Source organism: Triturus cristatus, chromosome 5_1 (genome assembly GCF_964204655.1).
Source record: "Triturus cristatus chromosome 5_1, aTriCri1.1, whole genome shotgun sequence".
Lineage (NCBI taxonomy): Eukaryota > Metazoa > Chordata > Amphibia > Caudata > Salamandridae > Triturus > Triturus cristatus.
Window position 1 is genome coordinate 696,923,397 of NC_140587.1, and position 25,804 is coordinate 696,949,200.

General features: G+C 48.0%; 1 protein-coding gene across 3 annotated transcripts in view; it reads left to right on the forward strand.

Annotated features, from left to right (window-relative positions):
• PRKDC (protein kinase, DNA-activated, catalytic subunit) overlaps positions 1–25,804 on the forward strand; it is a 2,754,228-nt gene that overhangs the window by 821,099 nt on the left and 1,907,325 nt on the right. For all 3 annotated transcript variants that reach the window (XM_085605657.1, XM_085605658.1, XM_085605659.1), the window contains one exon: positions 2,078–2,263. In XM_085605657.1, the coding sequence (XP_085461783.1) occupies positions 2,078–2,263 (186 nt within the window). The remainder of the gene's footprint in view (positions 1–2,077; positions 2,264–25,804) is intronic.

Below are 25,804 nucleotides of genomic sequence, written 5' to 3' on the forward strand. Positions count from 1 at the left end.
GGTTCTACCTCTTCTCACTGGGTTCGAGGTGGTCCTTGTGTTCCTTGCGGCTTTTGGGGCGCTGTCTGCCCCTACGGGGTGTTGGGCGCCCTTCCTTGGTTGGACTTGGGATATCCTGGCCTTTTCCTTCTTGTTCTGGTGCCGTGTCCCCTACTGGGGCCCTGGTCTCTCCTGGTGGGGAGGCTCTCTCACAGGCCCTCATCCCTTCTGGGTATGGCTAGGGTATCTATTCTACGTTAAGGAATCTGCGGCTAGTAGTCTCTATCAGATGTACTTCGGTAACGACGTATCTGGTAGAGACGATTCTAGCCGCAGATTCCTTCACGTCCCGCCCTTACTCCCCGTTCTTCGAGGACCCTGCGCTTGGTTTTCTGCGCTAGCCTCCCTCTGGGTGGCTTGTCTTCTGTGGGGGTCCTTTTCGTTTTCTACCCGCAGGGCTTCCCTCCAGCTTGGTTCTCTCCTGTGTAGGAGCCTGCTTTTGCTTTTTTCCCTTTATTGTTACACTTTCTGATCCCCTTGCAGTCTTCAACGCTGGGGGTTCTTTTGCCTGTCCTTGGCCTCCTGCTCCTTTCAGATCCTCTGGCCCTCCTTGATTGTGTAGTCTGGGGGTGGATATCTGTTGCTTCTCTGTTCCGGGCTTGTGGCCCTTTGCTGCGTGGTCTGTGGTTGCAGTCTCTCTTTCTCTTACAGCGCTTTCCACTGCTTGTGCCTCCAGCCTGGCTCTTGCATTGGCTTACAAGGTGGTTCCACGGAGGGGTGCTTTACGCTTTTGCTGCTGTGGCTTTTCTGATGTGGCCTTCTGGTACTTTTGTGCTGCCTGGTGCTATCACCTGGCTTGCACAGTTGTTCCTCGGTGCCACTTGGTGCTGCTCCTCGCCCTTTCTTCTCTCTCTATTTTTGTTTTTGTGTTTTTTTCGCACACTGTTCCCATGCTCTCCTCAGTTTTGTTGTGACGGCTCCGCGTTGTGGCGCGGAAAAGTTCTCCGAAGCAAACTGACGTCAGCGCGCTGGGGTGGGGCTTATGTTACCTCGCTAACGTCACGCCTGCGGAGGACGTCGTGGCGAGGTACTGCCCCCGGCGCGCAGAGATGCTGGGCAAGAAAGTTTTCCGGGTCCAGTCTCACGCCTGTGGATAATTCTACGTTAAGGAACCTGCGGCTAGAATCGTCTCTACCAGATACATCGTTACCGAAGGTAAGTAACTCGTACTTCAAATCATTCTGCATCAACCACACAACTTTCTTGGCACTTGGAGCAGGTGATCTCAAGAACAAATGTTGCTTCTGCATGCTCCTACCACCTTTTATGTGTTACTGTTGCACCTCTCTTACATCTCCCTGCCTGTGGAATGCACATATGTGAACAGGTCCTTCATCTTAGATTAGTCAACTGTCAGTATACTATCAGAATCCTGGAATCGGCTTCGGATTTCATGATTAATACAGCAAGAGAGCAATACAGGTACACTTGAACCCACAATTATCATCTCCCTAGACCTGCCTTCGATTCCAGTCTCTGTCTACCTGTAGCTTATCAGAGGTTCACATAACTTGCTGCATGTTCCCCTTCTTCACCACACACCTTTTTCATTCCATGTCCAGGATTTCCATAGCTCCTCCAACTACTGGCTGTATCACACACATCAGTTCTATTTACACCTCCTAGTAGAACACCATCCACTCAACTTACTCTTCAACCCCAGATAGCCATTGATGCCTGTAGATTATAACAAAGCCTACTAACATGAATTTATAATTTAATATGAAAAATGTACATGTATTTACCAGGAGTATTTTTAGTAAGCGGTTGGAGTTTATTATAATACAAGAAGCTGGGACCCCATTCTTTATAATGTATTTGTTCATTATTTTAGCACTACAGCAGAATTTTACAGTTTCCTGCTACAAAGCCTAGGTACATAACCAAAGGGGTAGTGCATTATATTACAGTTATGCTAGGTGGTCTGGATATGTGGAAAAGATATAGAAATGTAAAGCGGTCACATGATATGTATTTTTCTTTGTTGTGTGGTTCAAAACATCTTTACCCAACAGTTGAAATATGTTTTCTCATTCAGGTTGGAACCATTCTGAATGGTATGTTGGATGAAAGTTTTAAACAGCGCTCAATTCGCAAACAGCAAGGTGCAAAACTTGTGACTGCAGTGCTGCAAAATTGGTCGAAGCTTGATAGCTGGTGGAATAAAGACTCCGGTTCAGAGAGCAAGATGGCTGTCGTCACTCTCTTGGCAAAGGTTCTGCAGGTATTCCTTCCACTCAGTGTATTACATTAATCTATTAGGTAAAATATATAACTATTATGGGCGGGAATGCAGGCTGTCATTGCCTTACCAGGATTATAAAACTACACAAACAAGACTATTTGTATTTATTCCTGGTATAGATACTTCTAACTGCAGATTCCTCATGTTGTGAATATTTCCTAGGTGTCAGACTGGACCAGAATACCCAAAATCAGTACTCCTGCGTGCTGGTAGGTGGAGTCATGTGGTTCCGCACCAACATCGTTCCTCTCTGAAGTGATGAATAAGGCCCTATATGATGTCAGTTCCTTTCTTTGCGTGTCTGTAGATATAGATCTGGACCTCGACTGCTCTGGTCTTTGACAAGTCTTTTCTCCAAATTATTTGTTTTCCAGTTTGCAAAGGCAATCTGTCACCCTCCAAAGCGACAGGGTTTAAAGCTTGTAGAGACTGTCACAAACAAATATCTAGCACAGATCCACACAAGGTTTGCTTGTGATCGGATTACAACTCCAAGGCCTGCGATGACTGCGCCAGATGAACTCAAAGGCCATACGGGATTGCGAGGCAAATCTGTCACCAATCATCAGAAGAGCACTGTGACAGGTCTAAGTGGAAAGGAAGGTCCTGTTCCCACTTCCAAAGTAGTTCCTGCAACTGATCCTCATCTAGGTCAAAGTCTTCAGGTAAGTTGAAGTAGAAGCACAAAAAGCCAAAGTAAGAATCCGTCCCCCTTCTCGCCACTCTATATCTCCAGAGATGGTGTTAGGGTGCCAATGTGTAAGTCAGCGCGCTGGGGTGGGGCTTATGTTACCTCGCTAACGTCACGCCTGCGGAGGACGTCGTGGCGAGGTACCGCCCCCGGCGCGCAGAGATGCTGGGCAAGAAAGTTTTCCGGGTCCAGTCTCACGCCTGAGTCAGCCCTTCTGACTCCGATACAATGTTTTTACCACACAGCAGAGCCTTCCTTTTACATCGGCTCTTTGGCTCAGATTCTGACAATAACAGCTATCAATAAGATTAATTTGTCCCTCAGCATGACGTTTGCAGAATTACAGGATGTCCGTGTTCTGGGCGTGTCCCCAGACACTGGACTTGTCTCTCCCCCCAGACCCTGTCACAGAGGAGAGTTCTTATTTTGTCACCGTGATGCGAAGGCTGCGGAGATCCTTGACCTGCATTTCCTACCAAGGAAGTCAAAACTAACATTCTGATGGAGGTTCTTCAGCCTGACTAGGCAACTACAGAACCTATCCTGCAATTTAACAAAGCCTTCAGGGATATCCTTTGGGCAGGGCCATTCTCCGGCCCCCCCAGTCAGTAGCCAGTTAGCTTGCTGCCACAGACCTGGCACCAGGCAATCCTAACTTCCTGACTCAACACCTAACGCCGAAGATGTCTGGTGGTCCAGGCATTCGCCAGCAGAGTGAACCCTAACCCCTTTCCTGTGACCCTTCCTGACTGCCTCCTGGGTGGCCACAGCCATGGTGTATAGGATACAGTTGATTACATTCTGCCAGTAGTTCAGGAGGACCGACAGGCACAAGCACTACCGAACGGCCAGAATGCACCAACATGTGTTGTCTGGCCCGAACACAACCAATTGCTTGTACTGGGCAATGGACATGGGTTTGGTGCCTCAATGTCATACCTAGATGAGGACTATGGGATTTCTCTGGGGATGTCAAGCATCATTAATGGACATGCAACTTGACAGCTTTTGCCTCTTTGGTGCGAAAAGCTCACTCAGCCCTCGAATGCTTTAAGGAATGTCACACCACAGCATGTTCCCTGGAACTGTCTGCCCCTACTAGGCAATTTCCCCAACGATTTCAACCCTTTCCTGTTTATTTCATGATTTTCCAATATTGCCCATGACAGACTTCACTGCCAGTTCAAAAACCTTCTTAGCCATATAGTGGCCAAGGCCCCAGCTCCCGGAGACAACAATTAAGGCATCAGGGATAATGTGCAGCTCAGTCCCAAACTCCTCTAGAACCACAGCTGCAAAACTTCCTTAGTGTGTCCTTTTTGACACAAACCCACTTTATAGGAGTCAGGATCCCACATTTCCTCCAAGGGTGGTGTAACATCACTTCGGACGCATGGGTCCTCCAAATTGTCAAATGGGGCTACGCCCTCCCATCTTTTTCTGCCATGCTGCACCTTCCATCTCAATCAGCCTGACTGATGGAGGAACACATGTCTGTTTTGTAGCAGGAAGTGCAGGCTGTTTTGGCCAAAGGAGCCATTGAGATGGTTTCAGCCTTGGAAGTAGGAACTGGGTGTTACTCTGGCTACTTCCTTGTGCCGGAGACGGACAGAGGCCTTCGGCCTGTTTTAGATCTCTCTCCTCTCAAAGCCATCTTGCAATTGGACACGTTCGAGATGCTCAAACTGTCCCAGGTTTGGCCTGCCGTTGATCCAGGATAGTAGCATTGGTCCTGCCGGACCCATATTCCAATCCTGCAGACTCACGGCATTCTGTGATGCACAGTGGACCTCCAACCTTTTCAGTCTGCAGTTCTGTCTTTTGGCCTTACCAGTGTCCCTCAAGAATTCACAAAGTGATGGTGGTGGTCACAGTGCACTTTTGTAGGTTGGGTACACCTGTCTTCCCCTACCTCTTCGACTGGCAGTTAGAAACGGGCTAGCCCCAGGCAGTTACAGACCACCTCCTTACTACGGTGAACCTCCTAACATTGTGGGGGTTGTCTATCAATGTGCTGAAGCAGCACCTGACTTTTGCAGATGCTCCTGTTCATCTTAGCCATCCTTGATACAGTGCAGTTTCATGCTTTACTCTGTAGCAGAGAGTCCAGGATATTCGGGCTGCAATCCTAATATTTCAGCCTCTCTCCAGGATCTCAGTGAGTATGGCTTTGAGGCTGCTGGGACAATTGGCCTCTTGCAGCTTTCTAGTCTACCATGCCAGATGGAACAGGCAGGCTCTGCAGTTGGGATCTGAAGTCCCAGTACCAGGGAAACCTATCAGATTCCATTCATGTCTTCTGGCCTAGTGCATTTGTCCGCTAGTCCTGCTGCCTATTTGGGAAGAAACCCTGTTGCTGCAACAGAGCGGAGTCCCGCATCTGGGCCTGCACAATCGAGATTAAGCTGTGACAGCTGATGTCTTTCAGTCTTCCTCCAAAGTTGTTGGTGTAATTGTGGCAGCCAGGGTACACTGGGCACTAGGACAAATTTGTGGCGTGGTGCAGCACCTGTCAAATTGATCTGCCACAAGCTAAGCTGTCTAAAGTGTTGTTTGTTTTGTCATTGGCCCACCATGGACTTACATTGGGCACTGTTAAAGGGTGTTTGTATGCTCTTTTAGCTTTTGTGAGGTTGTGGAATCAGCTTTCTTTGTTTAAATCGCCTGTTGTGATGAGAGTTCTTAAAGGTTTACAACATATGTGTCTGCCCAAACCCTTTATGATGCCACAGCAGGACTCGAATTTGGTTCTCACTTTTCTATTTTGCATTTGGCCCAGTGCACATTTATCCACTACATCTCTTGACTATGAGAGCAGTCTTTCTGGTTGGGATCATGCCAGCTCTTCACAAGTGAACTTAATGCACTTGCGGACTATTCTTACCTGGCAAGCTGGTGTTGATAAATCAAGCTGCATTCCTGCTGACATTGCTAACACCTGTCTATGTCGGGCAAGCTATCACTCTTCTGACTTTCTTTGCTCCACCTCACTCATTTGAAAGAGTAGATAGTCCATTGTTTAGAGGCCTGTTTCTTCACTGTTCTTATCAAAGACCATCGGTTGGACGATCAACTCTTTGTAAGCTTCTGCAGAGCAAAGAAGACTAAGGCCTTGCAAAAAAGAATGATCTCTAGGTGGATAATCCTTTGCGTAAAAACCTGCCTCACGCTAGCTAAGAACCAGCTGCCTGAAGGATTAAGGACTCATTTCACACGATCCAAGGCTGCTGCTACTGGACTACCACGGGGAGTGACAGTCCTGGATATTTGTCAGGCTGCTACTTGGGCATCAGTTTACACGTTCATGTGACACTATGGCAACAACATGGGGCGAATTGGGGTCTTGGACCCTTTGCCTATTGTCCCTGTGCCTCTGAAACTGGCTCAGCATCAGGACATCTCTCTGATCGCCAACCACCTGGCAGGATCCTTGAATGTCGGGACGGACGAACTGAGGCCTAGCTGATCACAAGTGTCAGTTTCACCTGAAGGTGGCACCAAGCATCTTTTTTCATCAATGAGAGCACAGGGCTCAGTGTCAACACATTTACATGCTGATGTTCACAATAAGGCTCTCTCAATGAGACGCATTCAGACTAGAGTAGAGCTGGGGACTCCTGTATGACTTCGTGCTGCTGTCTTTCATGTCCTGAATTCTGAAGATCATCTGTAATGTCCAGGCTCAAATCATCTTAGTGATTTGGTCAATCATCTTTGGTCCTGTTTGACCTTTTAGTTTGAACTATTCCACAGACACAGGTACTGCATCAGTATGTATTCACAAGATGAGGAATCTACGGTTAGAAGTATCCATCAGAAGAACAAGCTACTTACCTTCAGTAATGCTCTTCTGGTGGATGATTTATCTAACTGCAGATTCATTGACGCCCTACCACCTTTGCATCCTGTGGAATGATCTATCTTCCATCCAAAAAGGAAACAACCTAGGAATCTGCACAGTGTCACAATTGATAATTTAAGTTCCTTGTTCAACCGCATGGGCAGAGTCAAGAAAGAAACTGACGTCAATGCACAAGTGTGGCGCTTACATTCATCTCCAATGTCACTTTCGGGTGGGAGAAAGCTGACACAGTCGCACTATGCCACCTACTGGTGTGTGTGGGCACGGCTGAGAAAAATCTCCGGGAGCCGTCTGGCACCCAGGGGTATTCACAAGGTGAGCAGTCTGTAGTTATATAGAGGGTCCACTAGAACAAGCATCACCAAAGGTCACTAATTTGTTCTTTAGGACTATGTGCAGATGATCTTAATGGCACTAGACTGGCTTCCGAGAGTGTAGTACTCAGACTTGTTCTGCCTGTGTCTAAATGGGAGGGCAGGTTCTCAATCTGAACCATCACCTTCATGCCTGCAGATTAAAAGGGGCAATCTAAGCTCTTTTGAACTTTCCGTTTAAGTTGTCAACATAATTTTGTCAGCTCAACAGCCCTCTAGCAAGTCTCTCTTTTCTCATTTACAGCTCAATTGAAGTTGTTTCTCAAGGTGCATTGCGCTTTGCTTGCTCTCTTGCATGAGAAGGCTTTGCTGTGGGCACTGTTAACAGTTAATTATCTACCCTTTTGGTCTTCCTCAGTTTACCAGATGAGCCTTCATTATTCTCCTGCTATGAGATTTCTGAATAGGTTGGCCCCTTTTTGTTCTCTTTCTCTATTTATTATGCCACTGTGGGACCTTAATTTGATGCTCACTTTCCTGGTGTATTCCATGCAAAGCTGACCCATCGAGGCTGCTCACTTTGAAAACTGTCTTTCTGATCACCATTACCTTTGCTCTGCGTGTTAGCTAACTCCAGTCTGTTGTGCCTTATTTAATTTATTTTCATTTTTCCCAGAGAAGCTGCTCCTGTGGAAGAAGGCTTACTTTCATCCAAAGATAGTCTCTCGGTTTCATGTGGGTTAATGGATCACCCTTCCCATCTCCTCCTCCCACTAAGTAGGAAAGGCTGCATTGTGTAAATTCCTGAAGGGCTCTCAGCTTTTATATTGATAGGACTCACAAGTCTTTGGTCCGTGGAGAATATTTTCTGAACTGTGCCATCTCCAAGAAGGGCATGGTGATTTAGAACTGGACAGTTTTCCGCTGGATAATCCTGTGCATCAAAATCTTCATTGTCCTTGTCGAGAAGGACCCTCTTCACCCCTACCCCGGACCCACCTTAAAGGCATCAAAGCTCATTCCACTAGGACAAAGTCGTTCTCTTCAAGGCTGTCTCCATGGGTTCCTATGTTGGATAGTTGCTGTGCCGCAAAGTGGGGTTCATCCCACACCTTCATCAGCTGTTACTGTCCTGACTCTAAAGTCCATAGAGGAGTCCATATTTGGAGATGTGTTGCAGGACTTCTTGCTTTAACCATCTCCTCAGAACCACCAGCTGGGAAGCCACTGCTTGAGAATTGATTCAAGAGGTGAGAAATCTCCATATAATATAAATCGGGGAAGAAAGTTTTTTACCTTATGCAATGATCTTTACCTACAGATTCCTCATCAATCCCACGCGCCTTCTTGTTCTGAGTAGTTTTGGGACCTTATTAACAGTTGTAAGTTATCATGGAACATTGCAAGTCTGTCATTCTTGTCAACCTAGTCTCCTCCTGTGCACATGTTGGAAAAAGGATTGGGATCTGATGCCATTGCACAGGGGTGGCAACGTATATGGTTCTGTGTGATGTCAGACCCCAGATGAAATCAGAAGCCAAGACATAGTTGAGGTACTATCTGTAGATGCAGGAGTGCTATTTCAGGTTTCTGGATCCAACCTGATAACTCATGAGACTCGCAATGTTTTTTTTTTTGTTTTCATGCCATGCCAGTGAAAATAAACCTGTGCAACAAGTATACCGATAAGCATTCAGACACCCCTTTATTACTATTGTGCAAAGGTCAGATTCGACCTTAATGCTGTAGCGCAGCTTTACTGTTGTGAGAAAGCGCAGCTTACTCCATCATAGATTGAATGTTATTATCACTTAACAAAGGTGAAACACATAACTCGTACAACCCCTATTTGATGTGATTTTAACCTACCACTTGGGTTTTGTGTCTCATTAACGACCTATGCTTAGAAAAGCAACAAATGCAATACAGCATGGCATAATCCAGTTTATGCCAGGCTCAGGGGTGGGGACTGGTTTTTGTGGCAAGCTGCTGATACTCTCTTTCCTCTAAAACTTTTGATCACGGTGCAGTACTGCTCCATTTCTATGTCACGTCTCTGTTATTCACCTCCACTGAGCAGTGCACTGTGTTGGAACTTAAAGTCTGCTACATTGACCAAACTGTTTGCATCTGTAGTACTCGTCTTGGGACTTATTAGGCCACTCTTCAGTCCCATAGGGCAGATATTTCAGAAGGGTCTGAAGCACACTCCTCCATAACTAGGGTTGTATGTGCCCGCCAAAAAATCATTATAAATTGAGCTTGTGGTGTGCCTTGTACAGCCTGTCTGCGCTGATTCCTCTTGTCCAGCAGAACATGCTGTTAAAGGGCCTTTTCTGTGAGGGGCTTGTCCACGAAAGGCCTACACAATTTGACCTCCCCGTTATTGCACCACTTGCACCATGTTGATGAACTGCCTATCCTTAAAGGGCATGACTCACTTTCTGAGCACAAATAAGTGCCCAAGCTATGAACTCCCTTTTCGACACCTGTACACTTCTTGGGTTACAAATTGTACATACTCAACGTGAAGCCTCTCCCTAAACGCCATTGGGATATTGTTTACATAGTTGTTGCTGGATAATTAACTCATCGAACCATGATCTTGAGTTTGCCATCCTGAAAGGATATAGGGTTTTGTGAGCAGACTAAGTGGGGAAAAGAGAGGTTTTGCAACCATTTCCAAATCAGAATTGGCCTTTTCTTTTGTCACTAGTTGTTGCTGCCATCCACGTGCAACTCTGCTCTGTTATGCATTGTCTCACACAAACCTGTTCTGGTGATCATTTCATCATATCATCCTCCTGCATCTGATGGGGGCTATTTAGTTTCCTTTGTGGAATTTTGCAGCACACCCACACTTTTTTGGACCAATTTGCTAGTTATGGGATATCATATTTGATAGACAGATGATTCTGCAAATATGAGTCACTCTAGGCTAGATGAAGGCTTTGATAGCTTTTGCTTAAGTTTGTTGGTGCAGGAAGGCATACCCTTGGCCTGCTCTTTGTTGGCCGTACTTTTATCAGCAAGGGGACCTTCCAACAGATCATTTGGTCTGACAATCTTCAGATTTTGTTTTGCCAAACTGAAGGAAAGTTAAAATCCAGGGTGTCATCAGTAAACTAATGGATTTAACAGGAGTAAAGGAAGTGGCACTACTTTGAGTCGGTAACGAAGTGGGAAAAGTTAGAGCTCAAATCAACTTATCTGGGTTTTTGATGGAGCCAAGGTCTTCAATTTAGCACTCCTCAAAAGAGTGTTTGACCTGCTCATTTGCTAGTACTCATATCCATCACTTTGGAAGATGGGAAACTAAGCAACAGATGGTTCACTAGTTGAAAATACTGAGGCTTGGGGTCAGTCAAGACTCAGTGAAATAGTGAATTAATGGCCTTCACAACACTCTGCTTTCTTAATATAAAGTTGTATGCATATAATAAAATCATAACTTATTGCCTAGCTCTGGAGCGCTCCAAGGACAGCAGGGCTATGGCCAGTTCCTTGGGCCTTTCCATGGCCCCCTGCCAACCACTGTTTGCCTTCCGCTTCTTTCGTGGCCACGGAATGGGCTTCCTGCTGCTTCTCCAACTGCCCACCACCTTGGCCATCAGACTTCGAAGTCCCTGCGATGCCGAGGACGTGGCACCCACAGGCCTCATGGGTCCGATAGCCAGAAGTCAATTCAGTCTGTATGGTTATTCTCCAATACCACTCCTGCCCAGAGTTCTCAAAGAGATCAGTAACTACCAGGCCCAAGTCATCCTTTTGGCTCTGGACTGGGCTTGGAAAGTCTGGCATCCCAAGCTGTTGACTGTGTCCATCGGTCTTCCAATCAGGCTGCCCCTTTGGGAGGATCATCTGTCGCAGCAGCAGGGGAGGGTTCTCCACCCCACCCGTACCTCCACCTTCATGCTTGGAGATTGAGCAGCAGCAGTTGACAGCTTTTGACCTTCAGCCTGAAATCTGTAATGTTATTTTGGCAGATCGGCATCCCACCACTCAGACTGTATACGCAGGCCATTGGTGCAAGTTTGTGGCATGGTTAACAGACAAGCAGGTTGACCCTTTACCTGCACCCCTTTCCCATGTTCTTTGGTTTATCCTTATCCTGGCCCAGCAGGGCTCTGCATTGGGCATGTTGAAGGGTTATTTTTATCTGCTATCTCAGCCTTTCTGAGGCTGCCACATCAGCCCTCCGATTTCAAGTCCCTGATTTGTAAATACGTTCCCTAAAGGTCATCAGCACATGTTTCCTTCACCTCTCTTTGTTATGCCTCAGTGGGACCTCAATTTGGTTCTTACTTTTCTAATGTGCTTTCCATTTGAGCCACTTAATAACTGCCCTCTTAGGCTCCTCACCATCAAGATGGCCTTTCTGGTGGCAATTACATCTGCCCGGATAGTCAGTGAAATGCAGGCACTGTCATCTCAGCCTCCGTACATCTCTTTCTACTTAGACAAACTGGTCCTTCGGATTCGGGCATCCTTCTTGCCAAAGGTAGTCACCCTGTTCCTCATAGGCCAGTCCACCACCATACCTACCTTTTATACTCCACCTCATCTCTCTAAGGAAGAGGAGAGACTACACGAGTTGGACCCAAAAAGGGCATCGTCATTCGACCTTGCCCGCACACAACTCTTTCGGGTTGGACGATCAACTGTTTGTGAGTTATGTCAGAGCCAAGAAAAGGAAGGCCGTGCAGAAACAAACCATCTCCCAATGGATTGTGCTCTGCAGTAAGATCTGCAATGCATTGGTCAGGAAGCAACCCCCTGAGGGTTTGCGTGTTCATTCCACCAGAGCAAAGGCTGCGACCACTGCGTTAGCTTTCGAAGTTCCTGTCCTGGACATCTGTCAGGCTACAAATTGGGCTTTGCTACCCACTTCACCAAGCACTACTGCCTGGACAGTCCGGTCTGTTGGGATGGGCACATTGACCATTTAGTCTTGCAGGACTTTCTAGTCTATACATTTTTTGCAGACCCTCCTCTGGGAAGGCACTGTTTAGTTATCAGTTCTTAGCTAAGAAATATGCGGCTAGAAGTCTCTATCAGATGAACAAGTCACTTACCTTTGGTGATAACTTATCTGGTTGAGACTCTAGCTAGCTGCAGATTCCTTACTAACCCACCCATCTTCCTTGCTCTTTAAACAGATTTTAGGTATTGGCCAATCCCTTTTCAGGGCCCTAGTTTTCAAATCCCAGTGGTCTGCGTTCCTAGGGGCTCTGAACTCCTGGCGTGGAAAGTCGCGAAAACAATTTGACAGCGCGATGGGTGGCGCTTATATAGGTAAGAATTCTGTGGCTAGATAAGTCTCTACCAGATAAGGTGTTACCAAAGGTAAGGAACCTGTTCATATAATTAACATATATATACACGTGACCAAGGGCTAAGTGGCCCGAAACGCGTCATGAAGGAGCTTTGTGTTATGATTTACACTGTTGGAATTCATTTACACTGTTGGAATTCTCTCCATGTCATGGAATTGAGTGATGCATCGTGTGATGTATCGCTCATTCCAGGGAGAGAGAAACGACGGCTGAACAGTTGGTGCTGTTTCACTGATCCTGCTGTACCTGCTATTAAACCATCATTTTACTACCTTCAAGCGGATCGATACTTTATTACACCGGCGACGAGTAGACCTTGCCTGATTGGGGACGGGCAACAGGGCTAAGCACCAATTCCCCTACGATGATGATTTTGGACTTCTAAGATTCTGGACTTCTAAGATATTTCCTTAAAATCTTGCGGGAGAATCGACGATCGCTCAACACTGATTGTGAGTTGGAACATATTTTTTTTATTTTGAGGTATTAACGAGCTACTTAATCGTACCGTTAGTCTCATGAGCCTCACGAGCTGATACGCGAGCTGTTGGTCTCCGTGAGCTGCTGGTCTGCTTCATTGTTTACGTCCGGATGGGTTGGAACGCATGTCTTGGAACGCACGTTCCTACGCGCCTCGTCATCTAAGCGGCCATCTCGTAGCGTTACCCTGACAACGATCGAAAATACAGGGGGAACGAAGGAAACGTGTTTTTTTTATTTTAAACAGAACTTTATGCTGAAATGTCTACGGTTTCAACACACAAATGAATTTTTGCAGATTTCAAAAGCAAATGTTTAAAAGGAAGTGGGAAGTGCTTACAACTGACACTATGTGCATTTTTCTGGGACAATAAGTTTGGGACATATTCAATAGCAGTTTATACTGGCTTTATTAAAGTTTCAAGTGCTTCTTTTCAAATTTTGACTCCAACGGAAAATGGCGTTAGCTTCGTCCTCTAGCATGTCACAACCACCACCCTTTTTATCAGAGGAAGGTGATCCAATCCTTTCCTGGAAAAGGTAGAAAACCTTTTTTTTTTTTTTTTTTTTTTAAACCGTTTATTACAAGACTCAAAAATATGGGCCTACAACCTTCCGGCCGGCCGCTAGCAATGAAAGGAGCATACGATATACATTTATAAAACACATGGTGCTGCGGATGAGCATGCACAGGAGTTAACATCGTTGAGAGCCACACCATCCAGACCCCACTATACGGTTCCATTTTAAACTGAAAGAACAACAAGTACAAACAAACCCACAAGGCAATCCTCAATCGGAAATAGCAACACGTGCTCCCCTAGAGGGGGGATCCTAGCCATCCATAGGAATCTCAAGAGGGGGGAGAGATCAAAACTAGGGCTGGGTAAACCCAATGCCCGGTACCGGGGGGATGAGTTGGCTAAGGGGACGGGGCCGGCGACGGATCGGGCAATGACGGTGGAGCACAGATTCCCCCGCGGTAGGCGTTCCAGGGGCCCATACTTTCACCCATGTCCCAGGCTTACCTCTCGCCACATACACCACCTTTTCCCGAAACATGCACCAATCCATATGTTCCTTCCAGGGCGAGACAGTCGGGGGCCTCTGGGATCCCCACAGTTGAGCAATATCACGCTTGGCAACCATATACCCCAGAGTCACCCACCACGTCTGCGGCACCGAGTAATCGGTAGGTTCCCACACATTCAACAGGCATCTCCTCGCTTCGGGCAACAGCGCCACATGCGTAACCACTCGCAGCACCTCATGCACACCACGCCAGAACCCCTCCACCTCCGGGCACTCCCACAAGATATGCAGAAAAGTCCCCAACGCACCACACCCACGCTTACAGAAACCGTCCTCAGCATAGCCCATACGCAGGAGCTTTGGCCCCGTCATGTAGACCCTGTGGAGTATCTTGAGCTGGACGAAACGAAGGCGAGCCGGTATGGCCACCTCTTTCGGGGAGGCCACCGCAGAGATCCAGTCCTCGTCGTCCAGCTCCAGCCCATCGGCTACCCAAGCCTCACGAAGGGCCGTCAACAAGCCTGAGCGGTCGTTGATCAGTTTTTTGTAGATCAGTGAGATCGTGCTGTCAGGGACGTGTCCATCCAGCACTCTATCCTCCAGGGGGGAATACTCCGGGATGGAGGCAACGTCCGGAAAGACGGAGCCCAGTGCATGACGGACCTGCAAATACCGAAAGTACTCGCTGCCCTGTAACTGAAATTCCGTCTGCAGCATCTCGAACGTTTTAAATCCTCCCCTCGTCCAGAGATCCCCCACTTTGCTAATGCCTATTATGTCCCACTTCTCAAAGCCCTTCGAGGTCCACAGGGAGCCCAACCGCTCAGACGCGTATAGTGGTGACGCCCGGGTCAAACGGTCCTTCCACCCCATAGCTGCATTGGCCGCGTGCCACACTCGCACCATGACACGCGTGGGGCCCGTTAGGCGAGCGTCGGGCGCGCTAGAGTAGAGCGCTCGATTATGGTCACCACCTGGAAGTAGCAACCTATCCATTGCAAATGCCGGGTTTAAGGCGGGCCCATATAGGCCCTGATTAATCGCAGCTAGCTGGGAGGCCCAATAGTACCGTTTAATATCCGGGAGGGCAATCCCCCCGTCATACCATGGGAGCGTCAGCTTCGCCAGGGCAATACGTGGCCTCCCGTCCCAGAACAGGCGGCGCTGCAAACTCTCCACCTCGCGGAAGTAGCGCGCTGGGACGAGGTCCATAGTGTTCTGCAACACGTACAGGAAACGCGGCAGCGACATCATTTTAAACAATGCCGCCCGGCCGAGCGGCGAAAGCGGCAAGCGCCGCCAGCGCGCGACATCCTCTTTCAGACGCTGGAGGGGGGGAAGCAAGTTCCGATCATACCGGGCCTCCGGGTCCAGAGTAATGAAGACACCCAGGTACCTGAATCCCTGCGGGGCGACCTGGATCGGACAGCCCCGCGGGAGGATAGGAGCCTCCCCGGAGAGAACATACACACACGATTTAGCCCAGTTGATGACAAGACCGGAGTTACGACCGAATGAATGCAAAACATCAACCAGTACTATGAGTGATTTACGTGGGGAAGCTAGGTACAAGAGGATGTCATCAGCGTATAAGGATACGCGGTCCTCATACTCGGGGGTCCAGCGGAGACCGCGGATGGAAGGCTCCCACCGCAGCCACTCCGCCAGGGGCTCCAAGGCAAGTGCAAAGAGGAGCGGCGATAAGGGGCAGCCCTGCCGTGTGCCCCGGCCCAGCTCGAACGGAGCCGATACTCTTCCGTTCACCACCACCTGCGCCAATGGGCCCGAATACAGCAATTTGACCCAACTGATGAACCCTGGGCCAAATCCAAACTTCGCAAGCATCGCCCAGATGTATGGCCATTCAAGCGCATCAAACGCCATGGTGGCGTCTAAGGACGCCAAAATGGCCGGCTCCCGTATGAACGGGACACGTGCGAGCACACCGTACAAACGCTGCAGATTAAGGGCTGTGTTGCGATGGGGAATAAAGCCGGACTGGTCCTGATGAACCAAATCGCCCACCACGCCGACCAGCCGATTGGCCAGTACCTTGGCGAGAATCTTGGGCTCCGCATTCAGTAGCGAAATGGGCCGATAGGATGTAACCCGGTCCCGAGGTCTCCCCTCCTTGTGGATGACCACGATTGTAGCCAGACGCTGGTCCAGCGGGAGGGAGCCCACCGAGTGTGCCGCCAGGAACATAGCCCGGAGGTGGGGTGCCAGCGTATCCGGTCGCAACTTGTACAACTCGATAGGGAGACCATTCGGACCCATGGCCTTGCCGGAAGCGACCGAGCGTATGGCGAGGGCGATTTCGTCGGAGGTGGGAGCGGCGTCCAGCGACACCCTGTCCTCCCCCGAAAGGGACGGCAGCGCGATATCCCTGAGCAGGGCACGGGAATCCTCTTCCGAGCAGGGAGACACCGGGGAATACACCCCACGGAAATAATCCGCGAAACAGGAGACGATTTCTTCTGGCTCAGTTACACACACACACCATCCGTTTTCTCAATCAGCGGGACCACACGATTCGCTCTCTCTTTTTTGTCCAACCACGCTATCAGTTTACCAGCCTTATCACCCACATCATACAGTCGCCCCTGTTGCTCTCTACTGAGGCCCCTGGCCGCCTCCGTGACGAGGGCCCTATAGGCCGCTTGCTTGAGTTGGAGGACATGTAATGCGGCATCCGTCACCCCACCTTCTAGATTACCCTCCAACTCGGCTATTTCAGCCTCCATCCGGGTCACCTCCTCCCGCTCGCGCCTCCGGGCGTGGGAAATAAGGGATAGGGCCTCCCCTCGGAGTACTGTCTTGAAGGCCTCCCACAGTGGTACAGCCGAAGGCACGGACCCCACATTCTCATCAAAATATCGCTGAAGGGATTTAATCAATTCAGCGCGAATGGTGGGGTCGCGCAGGTACCAAGGATTGATTGGGACCACCCTACCCTCACCCCTCGGAAAGACATCAAAGTGTAGTAGGAGCGGGGAGTGGTCCGAAATACCCCGTGGCAAATGGCGCACCTCTCCCACCCTCCCAACATAGGCCGCCGGGACAAGGACATAGTCTAGTCGTGAGAGACTACCATGGGCTCCCGAGTGGAAAGTGTACTGCAGCTGCGTGGGGTGTTTTAAACGCCAGCAGTCCACTAATCCAAATGTATCCAGGAGGCCGGATAGCCACGCCTGTGCCCGGGGGAGGTCCCTAGGGGGGTGACGATCCACAGTCCCAGATACCACCGCATTGAAATCCCCCCCCACAACTAAAAGCCCCCCCGGAAGGCCAAGGAGAAGGCGCCCCAGGTCTGCAAAGGTGGTCGACTGCAGCCCCGGTGGGATGTATACTGACACAAAGACAACCACTTTGCCCTCCAGTCTTCCCACCAAGACCGTGTAACGTCCCCTGTCATTTTGGAGCACCTCATCAATCTCCAACGGGAGCGAGTTCTTCACCATGATGCCCACACCCCTTGAGCCAGACGTGAAGCCCGAGTGGGCCACTAGGCGATAGCCACGCCGATTCATGGCGCAGAAGGAGTTGCCAATGAGGTGTGTCTCCTGCAGAAAGACTACATCGGGCGAGATTCGCTTCAAAAACTGCAGGACCACACCTCGTTTGATCCTGTCCCCCAGTCCATTCACATTCCAAGACAACAAAGTTAATTCCCTACCCCCCATCATATACAAAAGCCATCATTCGTCCCCCGGAGAGCACTTTAGAACTAACACAAAAATACGTTTGCCTTGTGATAAAAACGAACAACACCCCATCCCTACCCACCCACCCCAACAGAACTCCCCCCTCCCTGCACCCCTGCATGAGCCTGAACAGCCCCCCCAACGTGCAGTGTGCCTGTCGCCCCATATATAGTTAAACTAACTAGACCCCCTAGAGGAGGAGGGAGAACCCCCAATAGACCCAACACAACCTCCATAGGAGGGGAACTTACAAAGACTGACGCAGAATCGAAAGTGGCATCAGTTTCGTCCAGAGTGAGGCCCAATATTAAACCCTCAGTCCCGATCCAGCGTGCCGTCTCCCCCCGCCGCCGCCCCCCCGATCACGATCCCCGGACAGAGTATCCAGCCAGTCCCCGGCCGCTTCGGGACGATCAAAGAAGTGCGTGCGACCATCCACCTCCACTCGCAGCTTGGCTGGGAAGAGCATGGCGTATTTGAGGTTTAGGTCCCGAAGACGGCGTTTGACGCCTAGGAAGCTCAGTCTCTGCTTCTGGACCGCTGGGGTGAAATCGGGGTAAAAATTTACCTCCATATTGTCAAACTTGACCGGTCCATGCAGTCTGGAGGATTGCAGGATAGCGTCTCTGTCCCGAAAATTGAAAATCCGGGCAATGAGAGGTCTCGGAGGGGCTCCGACCTTCGGCCTTCCCCCGGGAACCCTGTGGGCCCTCTCCACAGCGAAGAGTTTACTCAGCCCCCGTGGCTGGAGATGGGTAGCAATCAGGTCCTCCACAAAGAGATCCGCCGCCGCCTCCTCGCGTCCCTCGGGCACCCCGATGATGCGGATGTTGTTCCTCCGTGCCCGACTCTCGGAGTCCTCCAGGCGTCGATCCATAAGCGCACTCGCCTGACTAAGCCGGCGCACCTCTGTTTGTAAGGCCGCCACATCTGTCGTAAGGCCCGATGCGGTGTGGGCCAAAGAATCCACTCGGTCGTTGGTTTTGGAAAGATCGGCCCTCACCAGGCCAACATCCACGAGGACCGAGTCGATCTTCTGCGCCAGTGTATCGAACCGCTGGCCCACCGAGGCCTTCATCTCGGCAATGGCGCCCATGACATCTCGCAGTGTCAGATCTGCGGGCAGGTCTGGGGCATCAGGAGGGCTCTCAGGGAACTTGCGCGGTCCATCGGGAGATCCCTTCCGGAGGGTATAGCGGTCCATACTGTTGGCCTGATGGACGGCGCCACGCCGGGTCGATTTGATCTTTGCCCGGTCTCCATCTTGTTTCGTGGCCATGGCCACCAGTCTCCCAGTCGCACCAGCCACGTCGTGTAGGGCAGGAAAGCAGGGCCACGAGCTCCGGGGGGGGCCACCTCAGAGCAGCGGGGTGGATCACAGCCTGCAGGCAGGCAGGGTCTCCCAGCAAGGCCACACCAACACCAAGAGCTCCGCGACCCAACCTCGCAGAGACGGCAAGGGGGTGCGAAAGCGAAAGTGCGGGGTACGCGAGTCGCCAGGCCCTGCCTGCCGCTGTTGTTCACTTTGTCACTGGATCACCCCACAGCGCAAATCCGGGGTCCGGCGAGGGGAAGGCCGCAAACCTCAATCGGTGCTCACTCCGGAGTCCGAGGTCCGATTCGGAAGCGGGAAACGGGTGCCACCTCAGCTCAGGTTCACCAACATAGTCCCCTCATCCAGGGCAGGATAATTTCAGGATAATCGTAGGAGGTTGCGGAGGTCCTCGGGAGCCTCGCACCTACGCGGCCATCTTGGTTGCGCGCTAGGCTCATCGTGGAAAACCTTTTTGATTCCTACATTGTAGCCATTGGTGGAGAAAAGTTTTCTGCTGTTAGGAAACAAGCCATTCTCCTTCATAATTTGGGCGTGGAAGGAAGGAATACCTATGACAGCATGGATCTGATCCCTATTGGTGATGGGTGATGGTTCTCCAAGTGATGTGTATGAGATGTCTTTGACCATGCTAGAGAAATATTTTGGTCCCCGCATCAAGGTAGTTCTGGAAAGACATACGTTTTTCACCAGGATCCAAGGTCCTGTGGAGCGGGTAGGCAGCTATGTCACAGTCTTAAAAACTCTCGCACGCACATATGAGTTTGGTGACCTCTCAGATTCATTGGTGAGAGACCAGTTAGTGAGGTGCACTAACAGGGTTCGTGTCCAGGAGAAACTTTTATCGAAAAATCCTTCGTTAGTTGAAGCTGTGGCCATTGTGGAGGGTATGGAGAACACTTCTAAGTGGGTTAAAGAAATCAGGAAGAACAAAGAAGAAAAAGGCCAGAAACCTAGTGAATTGCATGTCGTAGAAGAGGGTGAAAACTCTGAGATCTGCAATAGTTTGACGAAGATTTCTGCCTCTAATAATAGCAAGGCTGTTGAAAGGGACACACGCATGCATGCTCCTTCTAAGGGTGTTCAAAGCAAAGTGGAGCGTGACAGTCATCCTGCTGATGTGGGTAGTAATTCTGGTGACAGAGCTGCATCTACTTGTCCTAAACCTAAATGTATGAGGTGTGGAAGTTTTTCACACTTTTCTAATTACCCGCACTGTTTTGCTAGAGAGGCGGTGTGTAACAAGTGTGGTGTCAAGGGGCATTATGCTAGAGTCTGCAAAGCTTCCGACAAAGCCCGTAATCCACAAAAAAATATTGAAATAGTACGCACTATTCTTTTGAGTGTTAGGGCTGATGATGGGAAAATAGATGCTGACAAAATAGTAATGCCTGAATGTAAAATCACAGTTGATGGGTATGATTTCTCTGTTCTGGCTGACTCTGGTTCGCCTTTTACCATGATTGGTAATAAGCAGTGGGATGAGTGTGTGGGTCTTGATAATGTGGCCTTGTCGACACCAGATCTCAATCCTGTTAGCTATGTTGGTTCTAAGATCAACGTCCTTGGTTATGTTCAAGCTTCTATCAAATTTAAGGACAGACACACAATGGGTAAAGTTTATGTGGCTGAAAGAGGAGACAATTTGCTTGGATGGAGACATCAACGTGACCTTGGTATCATGCTTAACCCTTGTGCTAAGGATCCCAAAGATCAAGTTATGTTGGTGGACTCCTTGGATTCGAGTGGTGAGTGCTTTGACAAGTTTCCAGAGGTCTTTTCGGATGCCTTGGGCTGCCTTAAGGGGTTTGAGCATCGCATTGTTCTTAAAGAAAGAGCCATTCCTTGTGTACACAAAGTGAGGAGAGTACCCAATATGATGGTTGAACCACTCAAAGCTGAGTTGCTTGCCCCCATTGTTCTTGCCCCTAAGGATGGGGGGGCAAGTGTTCGGATGTGTGTGGACTTGAGGGGACTGAATGAGTGGATTTGGGTAGATCGCCAACCCTTACCCAATATATCTGAGTCTCTCGGCATTCTCAAAGGAGCTAAGATTTTCAGTGTGTTGGATTTATCTTCGGCCTACCACCAAGTTATGTTGCACAAGGACTCAAGACACCTTACGTCTTTCGTGACACCTTTGGGGGCTTACCGCTTCTTGCGGATGCCCTTTGGGTTGGCGTCTGCGGCGGCGTGTTTCCAGAGGGTCATGAAAATAGTGTTAGGGAAAGTACCTAATGTCATGTTTTTTCAAGACGATATCTTGATATATGGGAAAAGCGAAAGAGAACATTGTACAACTCTCTATACGGTGTTAGGGAAGTTGAAGGATGCAGGACTCACAGTGAAGAGACAAAAATGCCGTGTGGGGTTGAGTTCTGTAACATATTTAGGTCACGTGATCTCTGGGGAAGGCATACAACCCAAGTTGGAACTAGCTGAGAGTGTAGTGAAAGCTCCCATTCCTCAAGACAAGGACCAGGTGAGGTCATTTTTGGGACTCGCTGAGTTCTATTCTAAGTTTATACAAGGTTTTGCGAGTGTAGCTGAACCTATCAGGGCTCTGCTTAAAAAGGGAACACAGTTTGCCTGGTCTGTTGAGTGTCAAAAAGCTTTTGATTGCATAAAGGGTGGAATTGGTAAGATGCCCACATTAGGACATTTTGATGTTAATCGCAAGACTATTCTAACGACAGATGCTAGTCTTAAAGGTCTAGGGGCTGTGCTCTCTCAGGTTGTGGATGGTGAGGACAGGGCAATCGCTTTTGCCTCTAGAGCTCTTAAGGATGCGGAAGCTAATTACTCATGTATTGAGAGAGAGGTTTTGAGTGTGTTCTGGGCTGTACAACATTTTAAATTCTATCTCTGGGGAATTCCTTTTTTGGTCCGGACAGATCATCGTCCCTTGGTGCAGGTTTTCTCGTGCCGGCATAATGAGCACACTACACCCAGGCTCAAACGTTGGAGTGAAGGTCTCCAAGAGTTTAATTTTGTTGTTCGGTATATACCCGGTTTGAGTAATAAATCTGCAGATTGCCTTTCTCGCTTGCCGGTTGGTCATACCCCAGACTGCAGTGAAGTTGAGTGTGTACTTTGGGTTGCTGAGTTTGCCTTTTCACCTGAGGAGTGGTTGGAGGGTGTAGGCAGTGACAATTATTTTGTCCTTCTTAAAGAGTGGATAAGTCTTGGTTGGCCTGATTATAAGGACTTGGATCAAAACTTGAGACCTTATTGGGCTGTGAGGGAGGAATTATCATTTTGCTGTGATAATCTCATGAGAGGTGATAGAGTGATTCCTCCCAGTGTGTTCAGGGACAGAATAATTAACCTTGCTCATGAGGGACATTTGGGCAGGAGTCTAACAAAAGCCCGGGTGAAGGAAAGGTACTGGTGGCCTGGTATGGATCGCATGATTGAGTGTGTAGTTAAGGATTGTTTATCTTGTGCTTCCAATGACAAATCTCACACTCCCAACAATGCTCCCTTGTCCCCTGTCGAAGTTCCTGATAGAGTGTGGTCGAAGTTGGGTTTGGACATAGTTGGTCCGTTTGAACTGTTACCCTCTTTTGAAAGGTTTGTTCTGGTGCTTGTGGATTATACTTCCAAGTGGGTGATCACCAAATGTGTGTCAGTGGCTAACACAAAAACAGTGATAGACTTTCTTAAGGATGTCTTTGTTTCGGAGGGAGTTCCTATGTTTTTAGTCACTGATAATGGGGTCCAGTTTGTTTCTCATGAAATGTGCAATTTTCTTAAGGATTTTAACATTGTTCATCAGAAGACAGCTCTATACTCGCCTCAGGCCAATGGGCTAGCCGAAAGGATGAATAGGGTGGTTAAAGGATGTGCTCAGCGAGCTCTCGAATTGAAGATACCCTTCAGCACTGTTTTGAGGGATACTTGGTGGGCTCATCGCACTACACCGAATGCTGTTACTCTAAGGTCTCCTTTTGAAGTTTTAAGAGGGAGGAAAGCTTCTTCCAAGTTGAATCCTAGTTGGCTGCCTCCAAGTGTTGAAAATGGTATGTCTGCCGTCACAAGACGAACCAGAATTTCTAGTTATCAGGACAAGTACAAGTCAAGATATGATTCCAGAATGAATGTTAAATACAAGAAATGGTGTGTTGGTGACCAAGTGCTAGTGAAGAATCCTAGACATACTTTTAAAGGTAGATCTGGTTTTCTGGGTCCCTTTACCATTGTGGCCATCAGGAAGAATGTGGTAAAGGTTAACACAGACTGCTGGTGAAGTATGTCTAGATTAGTCAAACAGGCGCTTATATAGGTAAGGATTCTGTGGCTAGATAAGTCTCTACCAGATAAGGTGTTACCAAAGGTAAGGAACCTGTTCATATAATCGACATATATATACACACGTGACCAAGGGCTAAGTGGCCCGAAACGCGTCATGAAGGAGCTTTGCACATAACTTGAATAAATAAAAGAAAATTTGGCACCAACCTAAGAAGTTGTCTGTGCCCGGCGCCACCAATCTCAGACACTGGTCCCCACCAGTGCAATTATATATTCAATACAAACACATCTGAGATAGTTTCATATTACAAGCAAAGAAACAATATATGAGTCTTCTTATGTATTCATCTTCTGATGTTTATTCTTATTTTCTTTGTAGAGATTTACATATAAGAATCACAGTGATGCCTTCTTTTTCCTTTATGTTCAGATTTACATACAAGTATCACAGTAAAGCCAACACGTGTTTCGCGCACACTGCGCTTCTTCAGGGCTGTCATACAAACAACATACATTTTTTTTTTAAAAACAGAAAAGAAGACCAACTTACAATAAAGCACGTTCCTGATACATTAATATACAAATTAACACCTATTTAAAATTAGAACATAATTATTAATTTATAAACTCAAAAGCAGTATCTAAATTGTAACCGTTAACATCCATAGTTACTAGAATCATTCCATTTTCCCAAGTAATATTTCTCATTTGTCGCAAAAAATCTTTAGTGTCTTTGATATACGACACAAGAGTTTTAACAAGTGGTGCTAGGAACAGATCTATATATTAAGTTTCAATATTAATAATGATTATTTGTAAATAAACAAAGCAATAAGGTAACATCAATATATATTATTTTAGGAACCTATACTTAAAAAACGGAGACTCTACTAATGGGAGAACTTTTTCCAAAATACAAGGCAAGAAGTGAGATTAGCTACTTAACTGAGGTGAAGAAATGCTCCAGCCATTATAAGAACTGGGAGGATTGTGGTAAATATTTCGTTACCGGTACTATTTTTATGCGGTAAAGTCTTAGTGAGAATAACTCAGTAAAAATAAGAGGCAGAATCCGTGGTATTAGAGGTTTTAAAAGGCTTTATTCCTATACAAAGGAATACAATTCGAATTGTAGGCATTCTATTCCATCACCACGAAAGTTCAGGAAGGAAGGGCATATATTATTGACAGATAAGCAGTTTTATAGAAAATGCATTACAGTGAAACAGATGCAAGAGGCGTAACAGCTGATAATACAGATAAACTGTGCATACGTAACTAATAGAGGCGTATACATGGGTGTAACTAAAATACGTCATTAAACATGATGTCACAAGTGGGTGGATCCACAGAAGAATCCTGCAATGTCAGCAGAAATATTTGGCAGAGATGCGCGCGCAGCCGCATGACGTGTGATTGACGTGCAACTAGAGGGTGAAGGGGACTTGACATTTAGCTCTACATGTGGAGACAGAAGTCTGGGGGTCATGTCAACCTAATCCCAAATCATATCTAATATCCTATGTTTAAAGAACTGTGTTATCCAAAAGGAAAGGTCTCTAGGATAGAATCTATTCTATACTGACTGTTAGTGCGTGTACAAGCGTCTAAGTGTCTACACTAGATGCGAGGGGGTAGGAATATTCCATGGTAACGGGGCTATGAATTACTTGCATGAGGACAGCGAGGCCTGGCCCCTTTGCACGGTAGCTGGAGGAATGTTTACCTAAACTACTAGACAGGAATGTATCGGATGAGGAGGGAGGAGATAATCTTGAAGGTGAAATACAGTTTTTGGCAGGCGATAGGCTGGATCAGGCACCGTTAGCCGCGCAGGGAGTAGGACAAAGTTCATGGATACAGATGCAGGCTCAGACTGGAGCTTTCAGAGGCAGAAGACAGGAAAAGGCTTGATGACAGAATTCAGGGCCTACTCGCCTGAATCTGTAAAATGTGGAAAGTGAACCACATAAAGTCGGTGGCCTTTCATACTTAGGAATGGAATATCTGACCCATTCATGGCGGATCTGAAAGAGGACATGTTGACGGTGGACGCACATATATTTGCGTCTTCAAAACTGGAGCAGGAGGGAACATACATGTACTTATAGCATGTACATGGAGCCGTTGGGGTCTACGATAGGGGACATAACTGATCACAAAATTCATATTTCCTCATTCCCTCCTTGTCCCCTACGGACCCTCAGGAGATATCGATCTTCATCAATCCATCGATCTGTTCATATAGCATCATTTGTTCTTCTTTCTTCTTCCGGGATCTTGAATGAAAACGTGGATGTGGGATACACGATGTGGCACACAGACCACAAATCGCTGGCCCGCATTGTAGACATAAGCAGCAACTGAATAGTATGAGAAAGCCAATACCTAGGAAGGATAGGATTCTCCATCCCCAGGCTGACAACACTCCCCAGAACCAACCGGACCAAGTCCAGGTGCCTGGACTCTGATGTATCTGGCTTATAATCTTATGAAGGCGGGTTATGGCTTTAT